The following is a 13572-nucleotide window of genomic DNA, read 5'->3' as shown; positions in this document are numbered from 1 at the left end:
TAGCTATTCTTTGTTATTCTCGCTTTTTTTAGTTCAGTTATTCTTTAGTGTTATTTAATGTTCCTCTTTGTACTCTTCCTGGACCCTGACCACTGTGCATTATTTTAGATCACTTTCACCTCCCATTCATATTATAAGACAGCAGAAAACACCACCAAAGACTCATTTTATTTCTTTAATATGCACATTGTGTATGTTTTATGTATTATCACATCATTAAAAGCCTCTATAGTTCCATGTTCATCTCTTCAGCTGAAATATTTCTAAAATCTCAGCTTTCCATTGACAGTCAACGTTAGCGACGTAACGTGATGTATTTAATTTAATGTGTTCCAGGTTTTGATGAAATATAAACCTGAGCTGAAGGAGCCGTCTCCTGCTTGGTTCCTGTCTCCTGACACAAGACAGGAAACCATGTCCCCATCACTTCGGACAGTTAAGAGAGCTATCTGGATCTTTTACTGTAGACATTCTAATTCTTTTCTCTGAAAAGTTCAAAATATCTTTTTCCTCTGACATCTTTGATTCTGCCTTTCTTGAAAAGCCACCGAAATGTGCCCACAGGTGATTTCATTGGAAAACTAAAATGAGATTTTCTAAAGATTGTGTACATTTCAATTATGAAGTACAACTGAATTATGTACTGTCAGAAACATAGATATCAAAATTTTACATCATTTTTTTCTCTGATTGTAAGGCTTCTAAGTCGTATAGTTCTAAATGATTGTATGTAAATTGTATAGATTGAATGAAACTACGGTGAGGTTCAACATGCAATAAACTAAAATATACCAAAAATATCAAGTTACTTATTTATTTACTGGATAATATTTTCCTATAATGATGGGATAGCCTCTCCAGTTTATGATAAATTTATTTTGAGGTATCGGACGGTTTACCTTTTTTTTTTCTTTCTTTTAGCATAACTTTTAGTTCATAGAATTTTTTCAGATTTAAAGATTTCTCTGATATTTTTTTGCAGCAAATGTAACGGAATCCTTTCTATTATTTTGCCCAAAATAAAACTTTTTCTGCTTGTGATAATGATATCGATTTAATATAAAGCAGGATGAGGAGGACAGAGGAAGAAGTTCTCTATTAAATTGATGCTGTGCTGCATCAAAATAAACAAAAGCAAAAATCCTAAATAAAACAGCAACACTGACTGCAAACATCGGAAAAAATGAGACAACATAATAAACATCTTGTTGCTCTGCTCAGAGTAAAAGATGAGCCCCCAGCTCTGCTCGTCATCCTGATACACCCAGATGATTTTAATGCTGCCAAATGAATTTAATTACTTTATTGTGCATTTAACATTTATTTTAGCAAACAGACCTTTCTGTGTTTGTATACTAAGCTGCTGGGGGTTTTTTCTGTCACTAAATGAAGTTTTCTAAAGGTCACCATTTCGTTTTGAAGTTTTGAATTTGTGTGGCTCCTGTAACTAATCACTTCTGCCTTAGAAACAAAACAGATTTACTGACTGATTAAATAAGTGAGCAAATAAATAAATATGGAGAAGGACACTGATGACTCAGCCCGGTGGGATCGGTGATACACAGCTGGTGCAAGTGGAAATGAAGACACTGAAGTAATCTTCTAGCCTCCTACACACCTGACTGCAGGGAGGAAAATGTGTGGAGATGGAGAGGAACTGACCTTGAGAAATATATGGTAATATTAAAAGCTGTGTAAAATGGCATGCTCTTGAAAATATCAGTTCAGATCGAGCGAAATGTAAAGATAAAAAAAAAAAAACAAGTAACAAGTAAACAAGTAAGACTGAACTGAGATTGTCTTTCTCCCTCTGACATCAATGATGCAATTGCTCAACTTAACCTGACTCTGAGATGGAGATGCCTTACAGTTCTGGTGTTACATACAGGCATGAGTCAGAATAGCTTAAAATAAGTCAACTTGAATAGAAAATAATAATCTGATGTTAGGATAAATGAGTAAGAGCAGGGAAAGCGTTTTGAAATTAGAGAGAAAAGACATCTGGATATTTAATGTCAGCTTTAACAATGCTGAAAATAAAAAAATCCATATTTTTTATGTAAAATGTAATTAGAAGGTTTACGTGAGGAACAAATACGGACACTCCCATATGTATTCTCCCTTTAAAACACCTAGCATTACACATATACATCATTTTGAAGGAGGTTTGCCTTGTTTATACCTCAGACATTTAACTTAGTCTGCTCCTGACTGTTGATGTGGTGAATGAACACTGTGGTAAGATTGACAAAGTTCTTTGAGGCCCTGAGAAAGAATTTTGCAGCAGATTAGAAGTTTATAAAGGTTTTAAAAAAAACAATTAGAAATTTGCAATTTCAGTACATGGAAGAGATTGATTCAAAACAGCCAACCTGCTCAGGTCAAACTGTCCAAGCAAGTTCACCCACAAACCACAGGATAAAAAAAAAAAAACAGTCTCCATAAATCCAAAAAAGTTATATTGGAGGGTAGATATAAGAAAAGTACAAGTGGGAAAATGGCTCATTTGTATTGCTTCTTCTTTCATTTTTTTTCTTAAGAATCATGATTAATCAGAATTCAAATAAGAAAAAAAAAAGAAATAGAATGAATACCATCTCAAATTACTGCTGGTCAGACCTCCATTTTTTCTCAGCAGTGTTGTATAATTCAGCTGAATGAGGTTGGTATATAATTTAGAATTTGGCTGCAGAGTTGGTCTGAAAGCTCTGACTTTATTTATTTTGTCACTTTTCCAGCATGAAAACACTTCAGACTAAATCCCCATTAGATCCATGAGCATGAAAAATGACCATTTTATATCCCCTGTCAGGCTCAGTGTGGTTTCCCTTCATTTTCTCCACTTCATCAGATCCGTTCCCTCCTTCTTCACACATCAGTCTCCTCCTCCCTCCCTCGCTCCTCTTTTGCCTCATTTCTCTCCTCTCCCTCAGTTTTAGTTGTTGCAGCGATGTACCAGCTGCCTGGACTCCTCTGCTCCTCCTCCTCCTCAGCTTCCTCCTTGTCTCCTTACTGGTCATCCAGCAGAGACTCTGAAGGAGCATTTGGGGGGGAGCGACGCTAAAGTGGACCTGCTGTGATCCAGGAGGAGAGAAACACCCTGAAAACTGGATTTGAAGGTAAGACAGCAGATCGGAAACTCATGCTAATAAATGTTTAAAATATTCATTTTTAAGCTCAATCCGGGCTTTTACACTTAAATGATTTTCTGGATTGGGAGAAATTTTCGAATCATAAGTTTCTCAAGAAAGCAGGTCTGCATTATCTCAGTTTTAAAAGTTGACTTGAACTAGTTTCTTGTTATTTTACCCCCACATTTTTTTTTCCTGAAACCCATTCATCATCATATCTGGTGTCAGGAAGTACTTCTGGATTCACTCATCTTCTGCGCTCCAACCGCAGGTCAAAATTTTGGCATCCAACTCAGTAACCAATCTGCACAGACATTTTTTTTTTTCCCACTGTCATCTGTTGGCAGCTAATTTTCTCAGGACTTCATCTTCTTCTTCTTCTCTCCATAATACTTAAATAAATATTTTACTTTCCTCCAAAACACTTACAGACATGAGTCCTGTTGTCATGTAAAACACCAGCTGCTGTGCAGTTAGGCTCGGAGCACACAATGTCTTAAAGCACTGTTGTTTCAGGTGATGAATAATTGAGAGGCGTGCAGGCAGAGTTTGGTTCGTCATCCTGGGCTCCGAAGCCCCCCTGCAGAGCCGCGTCCTGCAGCCTCCAGCTGCATCTCTAGAAAAACTTTTCTGTCAGTAAGGACCATCCCACTGATCTGACGGAGCTCATCTGTTCAAACACTCATCTGCTGAGAGGTGGAGATGATTCTGTTGAGACTTTGAGTCGTTTGATTGCCTGTGCAACACATTTAGCCACCTGAAGGATGACATAGTAAAACACACCTGGAGTGAGAATGGTCGATCTCTCCTTCCAGAATCCGCAGCACTCTCGGGAATGAAGGTGCCAGGGAAACGTCTGAGATAAAGGAGATTTTGGCTGGTCTGCAGGATTATTGATCACCACGAGAGTTTGCAGGTCTTTTGCCTCACGTTTAGCCAGCAGCCTCACGACCTTCTCGTTCATCTCGATCATGTTTCTCATTTCTGGTCCTGAGCCGAGGCGCGTGAGGAAACAGATCAGGTGTCTTCACAGGCTGAGAGTTAGTAAACGTCTTCAAACTAAGCTCCAAATGTAGAGAGAGTCTTTTATTCATAAACTCTGCTGGGACACTTGCTCATAATGAGATGCAAATATTCCAAAATGTATTTTTCTGATGAGCGACAGGACTCTTGGATAAATGGATAAAGAGAAAAGTAATATTTTAGACAGATCTTTAAGGATTCCAGCTTGTCATATTTTGTATGTTATAGCTACTAACTTTTAAAACATTTTCACATAAATGAAATCTTGTGCAGTCAACATAGACTCACCACATTTAGTCACTCTAAATGTGTATTCTGTGGTCATCGCCGTCACTGACTTCATTTTTTTGTCTCAGTTTTGTTCACGTCATAGACTTTACATGTCATTCGTTGTTTCTATTTTGCTGTCTTACCTTCCTGGAGTTAGCTGAGCAATTATTACCTTATTCCCTCTCGACAGATTATCCACTTAGCTCTGTCTTTCTCACTTTCACCCTGTCTCACTCCAGTATAAAACACCTGATGGGGCTATCCCTGCCTCTAACTATCTGTATTTTGCTCTTCATGGAATAGATTTTACTACTGACTCAACCCTGTATGCTTAGCTGTAGTTATCTCCTAAGTGAAGCTACTACAGGAGCTTCTGCTTTCTCATAGAAAATACTCCTAGACCACTTCGTCACAGTTTTTATTGTGCGTACTTTGTCCACTCAAACCTCCATTTGGTTACTGCAGATGGCTTCTCGCACAGAGTCTGGTACTACTGGAGAATTGCTGTAAGCTGATGACGCCATGCAATCAACTGTCCACTGTTGATGCTCGTTAAGGAGGAGGGATAGCTGTAGAGTCAGTGGCTAGATGCAATCAACTTGGATTCTTTAAAAAAATATATATATAACAACTGTCAGACTAAAACTGAGCCTCACTGCACTTTATATCTAAAATCAAACTGGAATTTATATAATTTGTCTTGACTCTGTCTATATTACCTGAAACAGGAATTGCAGGAGACATTTCGAGGGCCCTGTGTCATTTTCCTTCCACTTCCCAATTGCGATTAGTAGTCTGGGGTTTTAATGTGAAGAAATGTAAAGAGCATAAATTTGTTTGCAAAGCAGTGCATAAAATAATAATAATTAAGAAAAAAAATACGACGGAAATTTAGTCAACTTCTGCTGCAGACATACCATATAAAATAATTTGATCCGTTTTGATTATTTTCAAAAACTAAAACTTAAATGACTTTGTTTTTACTGTTGAGATAGCAGGCAGAAAGATTTCTATTTTAAATGTGAGTAAAAAAAATCCTGGATGTCATGCAGGACTGCAGATGTCACATGCTGTTTGTAAGACTGTGGCACCTTGTGTCACACAATGCAGGGATGATGTATCCCTGCAAACACACACTCCACCTCCTGCGGGAGCCGTGTGTGCCTATTAATACTGAACAGGACATCTTATCTCATGCTATTAGATAAAGAAAAGTGAAATGGGAAAAGGCTTTTATCGATACACAAACTGCCTAAAAAAAGCAAGAAACTGGAATGAGTCTAAGCTCTCGTTTCCTCCAAAACTTCAGGGATATGGCAGCTATTTATGGTCCCGGATTGAAGTCTCTGTGAGAGTTCAGTCTTGACAAAACAGTAACCGAAAGTCATGTTCTGGAGCTTTGGTCAGATGAATGTTACGTAAATGTCTCAGTGTGTTTTTGTCCCTTCCTCCTGACCTTGCAGATGTTCCTCTGTTCAGTCTCTTAAAGCCGTATAGACATTATTTCTGCGTGGAAAAAAAAAAAAATGCTTCAAAGAAACCGATTCTTGTTTTACTTTTTTTTCTGCTTTAAATAACATAGCAAGATCACAGCATCATAACGATTTTATTTTATAAAGCGAATCAGTGCAACTGAAGAACTTCATGTTGTGTATGTCCAACTGTGTACATTTAAGTCAAGTTCTTCCACACCATGCTTGCTTATCGGTGTCTTTATGGCTGTTACTTTGTGTACTGGTGAATGAGTGCATTGACTGACACTGTTTATATGTGTTTCAATATCACTTACACAGTGGTATTGAAAAAGGAAATGACCTTTCCCTCAAAGGGTAAGGTTGGTTGGGGCTGAAAGGTTCCACCACAAACACACACAAAAAAAAAAAAAAACTCTCCTCCATCAAACTGCATACATATCGCAACAAAAAAAGAAAGAAACAAATTTCACCAAAACTCAAAGTCAAATGTAATTACCAAAGCTTTATCAAATTACTAATACAACAATGATCCATGGGCCTTCAGTGTCACACAGATGATGAGTAGATCTAAGTGGACAAAGTGAACATTGAACGCTGAGTTTTAACTTATTTGATCATTTTTTTAATCACCCTTTTATATTCTGCTCACTTAACAGAATTTAATAAAACATTGAAATCCCCCCTCTGACCTAGCAGATGGCAAAACTTTTCACACTGACAATAAAATTAGATGCAAAGAATAAGCATCTTTCAGTTAGTAAGTCTCTCTGCACATATTTGAAGCTTTGGGATGATGCAGTCAGAAAAAAAGAGGAGTTAGATGCAGGAAACTGTAACAAAATTACTCCTGCTTCATGTGAAATCTTAAAGCTAACTCGAACTCTATCAAGACTTAGCAAAAATTATTTTAGTTTTAAAATGTCTCATAGCAAGTTTGGGAAATCATTAAAGGTCTTTGCAATGAAACAGTTAAGAAACCTTAGGTCTTGAGGAAATATTGAGCATCGGTGCCTGTGAATTGGAGCTTTTTGGAGCTGAAAAGCCGGATCGATTCAGAGTTAAGGACCAGTGGCTCTACTGCAGGATGCCTGCACATCGTGAGAAACTAATTTCAAGAGGACATGAAGCTGCCCTATTCCTGCTGACCTGTTCTTTTTATATGCCATGAATATCATTAATGTTCATAACTGCAGTTTGGTTCAGGCCTTTCTGCTGGTGCCAAGATGAAATAAAGCAGCCATCCACAAAGCAATTTGATGCCCCTCGGTGTTGTTATCAAATTACCTCTACAGGCACCAAACGTGCCAGTCCTCCGGTGTTTGTTCAGGGGTTTTGGCACATAAACAACCTCTACGATGGCATTAATTAAATACGACAAACTGCTTGTAGTGGTGATTGCCCTGATCGTATCAGAGGAGGAAGCTTTTATGAATGTGTTGACTTTAAAGTGCTGTTTATACTTGCTGTGCGTCCACACATGGCTGAGAGATAATACAGTCCAAATTTGGTTGACATGGATGAATGAAGAAAATTAGGAGAGCAGGTCCTGGATTGGCTGATGAAGACAGGGTGAACAACACTCAGGTGAAAAGGTCAAACTGGGAAAGAAAAAAGCAGTATATATTGAGAAACAGGAGGTTAATAGGGTCAATGAGTCAGCCCCATCTGTTGTTGTGGACCTGCAGTTTAATTGAATGAGTGCATTGACTGACACTGTTCATATGTGAGGCTGTTTGGCTGTGCAAACAATGTTTCTCTGAGATCTTTCAGAAATCTCATCAGCACAAACCAGCATTTTATGCAAATTTTTTTGCAGTTTTCTAAGTGAAAGACATGACAGGGACAAGAGAGAAGACTTCCACTTCTTTGCACTTTTTACAGCTAAGACCAAAATGATTAACTTAGCTAATTTTTGTTAAAGGTTTCATGTTGCATATGTGTATATGTGCATGTGCCTGGTTGTTACATATTCTCTAAAGGCTCCCCTTTGTGGCTCAGATCAGGCAACAGAAGAAGTCAGGTAGAGACAGCAGGACAGTTTTAGAGTGCCTTGTTATATGAGCTAATGAGTCGGTCACACTTTTACATTTTACCAGCTCAAAAATGAAGACAGCAGATGTTTTTTTTTTTTTGTTTGTTTGTTTTATACGTGAATTATAAACAATAAATATTAAAAGTAAGCCTTCAAAAATGATTTTCCAACAGATCCTGTTACAAGGACTTCTAAGAGAATCTATAATCTATACTTCTATTTTATGCTGTTTTTGTTTGTTTTTTTAACACTTAGACTCATTTTTCTTTGACTTGTATTTTTTGTGTGTGTTACTCTTCAGAAGAAGCACAAAGGCCATGATCGACTGGCCTAATGTGACAGCGTCCAGCTACGAGGAGCTGGACCTAAAACCCGAGGAGCTGCAGAGATCCAAATGTGTCCTTGGCTTCATTCCAGTCATTTACTACAGTGTTCTGCTTTGTGTGGGAGTACCAGGTACACTGTTCGTCTAATTCACAGTTCGTATGTAAATTAAAGGCATAACTATAGATTGAATAGAAAAGTGAATTAGTGGCATATTACTGGTGCTAATGGGTCAATTAGATGATATACTGGTGGTCATATGATGTGTGCTGTTGGTTCTTCCAACATAAGAACCAACAGCATATTTGTGATCTTAGCCAAATATATTAATTAATTAATTAATAAAGCCAATCACTGTTAGATTTTTTTTTTTTCTGCATCGCTTATACCAGCCCATGGTATGTGGTAAAAGCATATGACAGATGTGCTTTAGTCATTGCTTCCTCCTATGTAAAACACATTTTTTGGTACCAATCTGAAGGAGATTTACAGTAATCCTAAAAACAGGCAGAGGTATCAGTGACCACCGAGTTCACTTTACTAATTGTTCTCAAAGGTAAGTAAATCTACAGTCAAGGAAAGGGTTTGACTTTTAGCCAATCAGAGGGAAAGTCCCTTTTTTTTGAAAATGAGAAATAAAGCTGAAATCCACAAATACTTCAAGCTTCCCTAAAAACAATTCGGTAAAACACCAAAAATACCTTAGTATGCATTTATGTGCTTAGTGGAACCCATCTGCCACAGAGGCTAACTTCCACAGACTTGTTATCACCAGCTTTGTGTCAAGTAGTTGCACTAAGGTATTTCACCATGCTGCATTTTCTTTTGAATGTTTTAGATACGCTCTGCAAGAAATCCACAAACAAGCAAATTTACAGAGAATAATATGGAGTTTCGTTCCACTAAGAAATCTATGAATACGTGATATACCCATTAACATACCAGTAATATTTTTTACAATGAACTGAAACGATGCAAAAGGAGTATTTCTTTTGAAAAGAAACTTGACTAAAACATGTGAGACACCAGGCCAACAGGGCCGTAGATGGACACTGTTGCTCTGTGGCTGAAATAATGACATTCCTGCTTCTGTCTTTGTTTGATGTTTCAGTAAACATCCTCACAGCAGTGGCCCTGTGCAGACTGGCATGCCGCACCAAGAAACCTCTGTACTACTACCTTTTAGCAGTGACAGGCTCAGATATTCTTTCCCAGCTCTTCATCATCTTTGTTGGGTTCCTGCTAGAGACGGCTGTTTTTCACCGCGACGTCCCTACCGTCCTGCTGCACGTGGTCAGTGCTGCAGAGTTTGCTGCCAACCACGCCTCCATCTGGTCCACCGTACCCCTTACTGTGGACCGGTACGTGGCGCTGTGCCACCCCTTGCTCCACCGACAGATCAGCTACCCGGCACGGGCCAGGAAGATCATTGCAGCGGTGCTGGTGTTGTCGCTTACGTCGGGCGTACCTTTCTTCTGGTGGTCAGACGTGTGGAGGGACAGCCACCCTCCCTCAGCGCTGGACGCAGTGCTCATATGGACACATGTTACCATCATCTACTTCCTGCCATGCAGCATCTTCTTGGTGCTGAATTCTTTGATAATCCGCAAGCTGAAGATAAGGCAGAGGCAGCAGCCCTGCCAAGAGGAGCGTGGGCCTCCGCGCCGTCTAGGAAAAACCACGGCCATGCTGCTGGCGCTCACCTCTGTGTTCTCAGTTCTGTGGGCTCCTCGGACTGTTGTGGTCATCTACCACCTGTATGTTTCCTCGGTTCACCAGGATTGGCGTGTCCACTTGGCCTACGACCTGTCCAACATGCTGGCCATGCTCAACACGGCTGTCAACTTTTTCCTTTACTGCTTCGTCAGCAGGCCTTTCCGCAGCGTCGTGCGGGACATCATGCTGCTCAGAGGGGGGCCGCTGCACCCTCGCCGGCCTCTGCCCCAGCAGCAGGCCCCCACCAACGCCTCCAACTCGTCTCTCTACAGTGGGAACAACAAACGCTCGCAGCGAGACTCCACCCCCTTGTCACCTCGCAGAAACAGAAAGCCCTCGTGACCTGGTGTTTCCCTCCCATTAATCCAAAACACCCGTCGTCCCACGGTCTCGGTGCACATCAAACCCCAGGGGCCAGCACTGTGTTCCAGCCACGGTCGTGGACAGTTGCCAGTCAGCCCTGGAGCTCTCTCACAGGGCTCCAAACGATCTGAACTTTCATGGTTTTTTTGTCTTCTCTGACCTGGAGTTGTTTGTTTTACTAAATCAAGCAAAACGGCTGTTTATTTATCTTTGCAACAAGGAATTTGACAAAATTAAAGTGGTTTTGTTTTTTTTCTTTTCCATATTTGGTAGAAATTTCACGTTTTTCAATCTGCTAGTCGTCAAGGGTAGGAAAATAATAGAATAAATCACACGCTTGCCGCTAAATGTAAAAAATGAGTCTGCTGTGTCACTACAGTTGTTACGCAAGTCTAGAAAATGAAAAAGGGTGGTCTGAAATGTGACCGGTTCATTTGTAAGCAGTTTGTTATGAACCACAGATATTAAGCCAATCGAGCAAAGAAATTGTACCCCACAGCACTCTCTCAGGAACAAAATCTGCTTGTTTGAATTACGAGCAGATTTTCTGTGAAACGAAATGAAAAAGCTGCACACAAGGCAGGGGTGAAGACCTGCTCTGTAAACAAGTCCTCAATCCGTGGAGACACCAACCAACACGAGCAAAGTGCAGGTCGGCCGTAGACGTGTGCACAAGCACACACGGAGAACACAGCTTTTCATGCATGCATGATCGTGTGCATGCATAGCCAGCTAGTACATTTCCACTTTCACCAAAGAGCACTGGATCAGTGAAGCCTCATGAAAGCTGCATCAGTTATAACTGTATTTAAACGTACTACCTGAAACTGTTATGGTTTAATGCCGCACCTGATTTTTCAAGTGTCTTATTATTGTATATAATATGTTTTTTTTATTATTATCATTATTCATGCATTACAGAAGTAAATGTTGGATGTTTTGTTTTTCTGCAAGTCATTTTACATTAAATTTTTATTTTTAAATGAACTGAAAACATTTTTTATCTCCTTCTTGAATGATAATGTTGCAGTTTGTAACATTATATATTTCCTTACCACACAAATAAAGCCAGTACCCAAGCAGACTTTATTTTTCTTTAAAGATTGTAATCATTCTGGAGTCCTTTATTGACAGATTCCAGACAGAAATGTACAGAGATGGAGGAGAGAGGAAGACATGCATCAAATGTCTCGAGGTCAACAATTGAACCCAAGATGGCCCAAGATGGCTTGTATTTACTATAGAAATTCAGTATATCTTTGATATTTTTCTTCGACAAAAGTGGCTTCTGTCCTGCTTTTGACGAGCAAGCGCCTTCACCTCCATGTCCAATGATATGCCCTTCTCCACTCCACAGGTATTTGATATTTACTGCTACTAGAGGCAGCAGTAAATAGCAAACACCTGGTGGAACTGCTCATCTGCTGAGATTATCATTCAAAGTACATCTCAGTCCAACACTCCTAAAAATGATTGTTAAAATTATTATGGGAAGAATTGTTAGGATGAAATGCTGAAGGCAGAGTTTCAGAAAGAGTAGGAGCTTCTTAAAAAGACAGAGGTCCAATTTCAAGGCATCGATTTACAAAATCAAATTGGTTGATACATTCATTTTTATAACAGTGGATTGTAACATAATTTTCTGGTTGTGCTATCAAATGGCACTACGTGCTGGAAAATACATAATGTCATTTCTTCAATACAGAAAAGATTGTGGTTTGTTTGGTTTGTTTGGTTAGATTGTTTTTGTTGCAGCTAAAGCAATGGCAGATCGAGCTGAGCATAGCAGGCAACCTGGCAGGAGTGCTGCCAGCCCTGTGCCAGATAATTAGGTTTAGCTCTGGCAAAATCCCCGCATGGCTGGTCCAAGTTCAAATTCCCTGAACACCAGTCCACAGTGGTAAACACAACACAGATTAGTTACCGCATCTGCTGCCAAGCTACTCCAGGTTTAGGAAATTTCCAGCAAGTAATAGTTTAGTAACATCATGTGACCAGACGATTTTGTCAGCGGACTACATGGAATATACTTACGTAGTTTTTTTTTTTTTTTTTTTTTTTCGTTTCCTGGGTGGTGTTTGAACTTATACTAGTTGCCAATTCCAGGATTCAGACTAAAACTGTTAAAATGAGCGATTCGATAAGAATGAGACATTGTTTTGGGGTTCCTGATGAATCTTCTAGGCCTTGCTGGAGAAGACTTCACACAACTGCTTAACTTGTGTATTTTCAACAACCTTCAGCTCTGAATGGGTACAAATGTTGTGACATTACTTAAATTTTCTACAATGAATTGTCATAATCAAAACTGTTGGTGTAAATATTAAGCGTGTATCTTTTTTGACAAGTTATATACACTTTAAATTTCCTCCTCCCGCACACTCATATCTGAAGCTCCCAGTGTAAACTGTCTGCTCCATCATTGTGTTTACAGTAGTGGTAAAAGACGTAGCGCTCATTCCTGATGTCAGGCTCATGTGGCCTACGCTTAGACTTTGTCCACAGTCGATGACGTGAACCTTTTCTTAGAAGTCGCCTCCTGCTTGTCCAGTGACGGCAGAGGAAGGGAAGGAAGAGGGCATGTAATGGCAGCGAGTCGATGCTTATGGGGACTGCGGGGAACGAAGAATGAGATGTCGAAACAGGCTTTGAATTTGTTAAATCAGAGCTGCTGCTGATGGCGTCAGGCTGCAGGGAGTTCAGGTGGAAGGAGAGGACTTCATGCGGCATATAAACCCCCACAGCCACACGTCCCGGTGCCTGTCTGCCACCTGTTCTTTGTGCTTGTTCAAACACCCGCTGATATCCCCTGACTCAGCTCCCATTCAGCCCCTCTTCCTGTCACAAAGCGTCAAATGAAACACTTCAGAGGGTGACAGACTCACTCACACAAGAGAAACAGGAAGCTCAGGCTAATGGGCACTCAAGGGAAGTTCACCCAGTGTGCTCGAAACATGTTGCACCCTGGAAAATATTCACAAGTGAATCAAAGAGGACGATGTTAGAGGAGGAGGCAAGAACCTCTAAAGCTCACTAATAGAGAAATTGCATTTTAGGGGTCACCAAATATCTACAACAACCATTAGAGATGATATTCATGCCAACTGTTATTTAGGAGGCAAGTCAGAATGAAAGTCATTTTCTCTACTTCCATCGCCAACATAAAGATGTGCCATTTTATTTTATTTTTATGTTTTGTCAGATGAGACGAAGATTAAGCTTTGCAACCGCAAATACT

The 13572-nt window shown here is 39.8% G+C and overlaps 1 protein-coding gene across 1 annotated transcript; it reads left to right on the top strand.

Annotated features, from left to right (window-relative positions):
• Window positions 1-2938: 2938 nt before the first annotated feature.
• On the top strand, window positions 2939-11285 carry gpr142 (G protein-coupled receptor 142). Its single transcript, XM_015039450.1, has 3 exons — window positions 2939-3119; window positions 8233-8387; window positions 9367-11285. The coding sequence occupies exons 2-3, from the start codon at window positions 8249-8251 to the stop codon at window positions 10311-10313; spliced, it is 1086 nt and encodes a 361-aa protein (XP_014894936.1). The 5' UTR covers window positions 2939-3119; window positions 8233-8248; the 3' UTR covers window positions 10314-11285.
• The last annotated feature ends 2287 nt before the right edge of the window (window positions 11286-13572 follow it).

Source organism: Poecilia latipinna, unplaced genomic scaffold (genome assembly GCF_001443285.1).
Source record: "Poecilia latipinna isolate Pla-1442-1.1 unplaced genomic scaffold, P_latipinna-1.0 Scaffold472, whole genome shotgun sequence".
In the NCBI taxonomy this organism is placed as follows: domain Eukaryota; kingdom Metazoa; phylum Chordata; class Actinopteri; order Cyprinodontiformes; family Poeciliidae; genus Poecilia; species Poecilia latipinna.
Note: the sequence above shows the minus strand (reverse complement) of the source record. Positions and strands in the feature narration are given on the sequence as shown.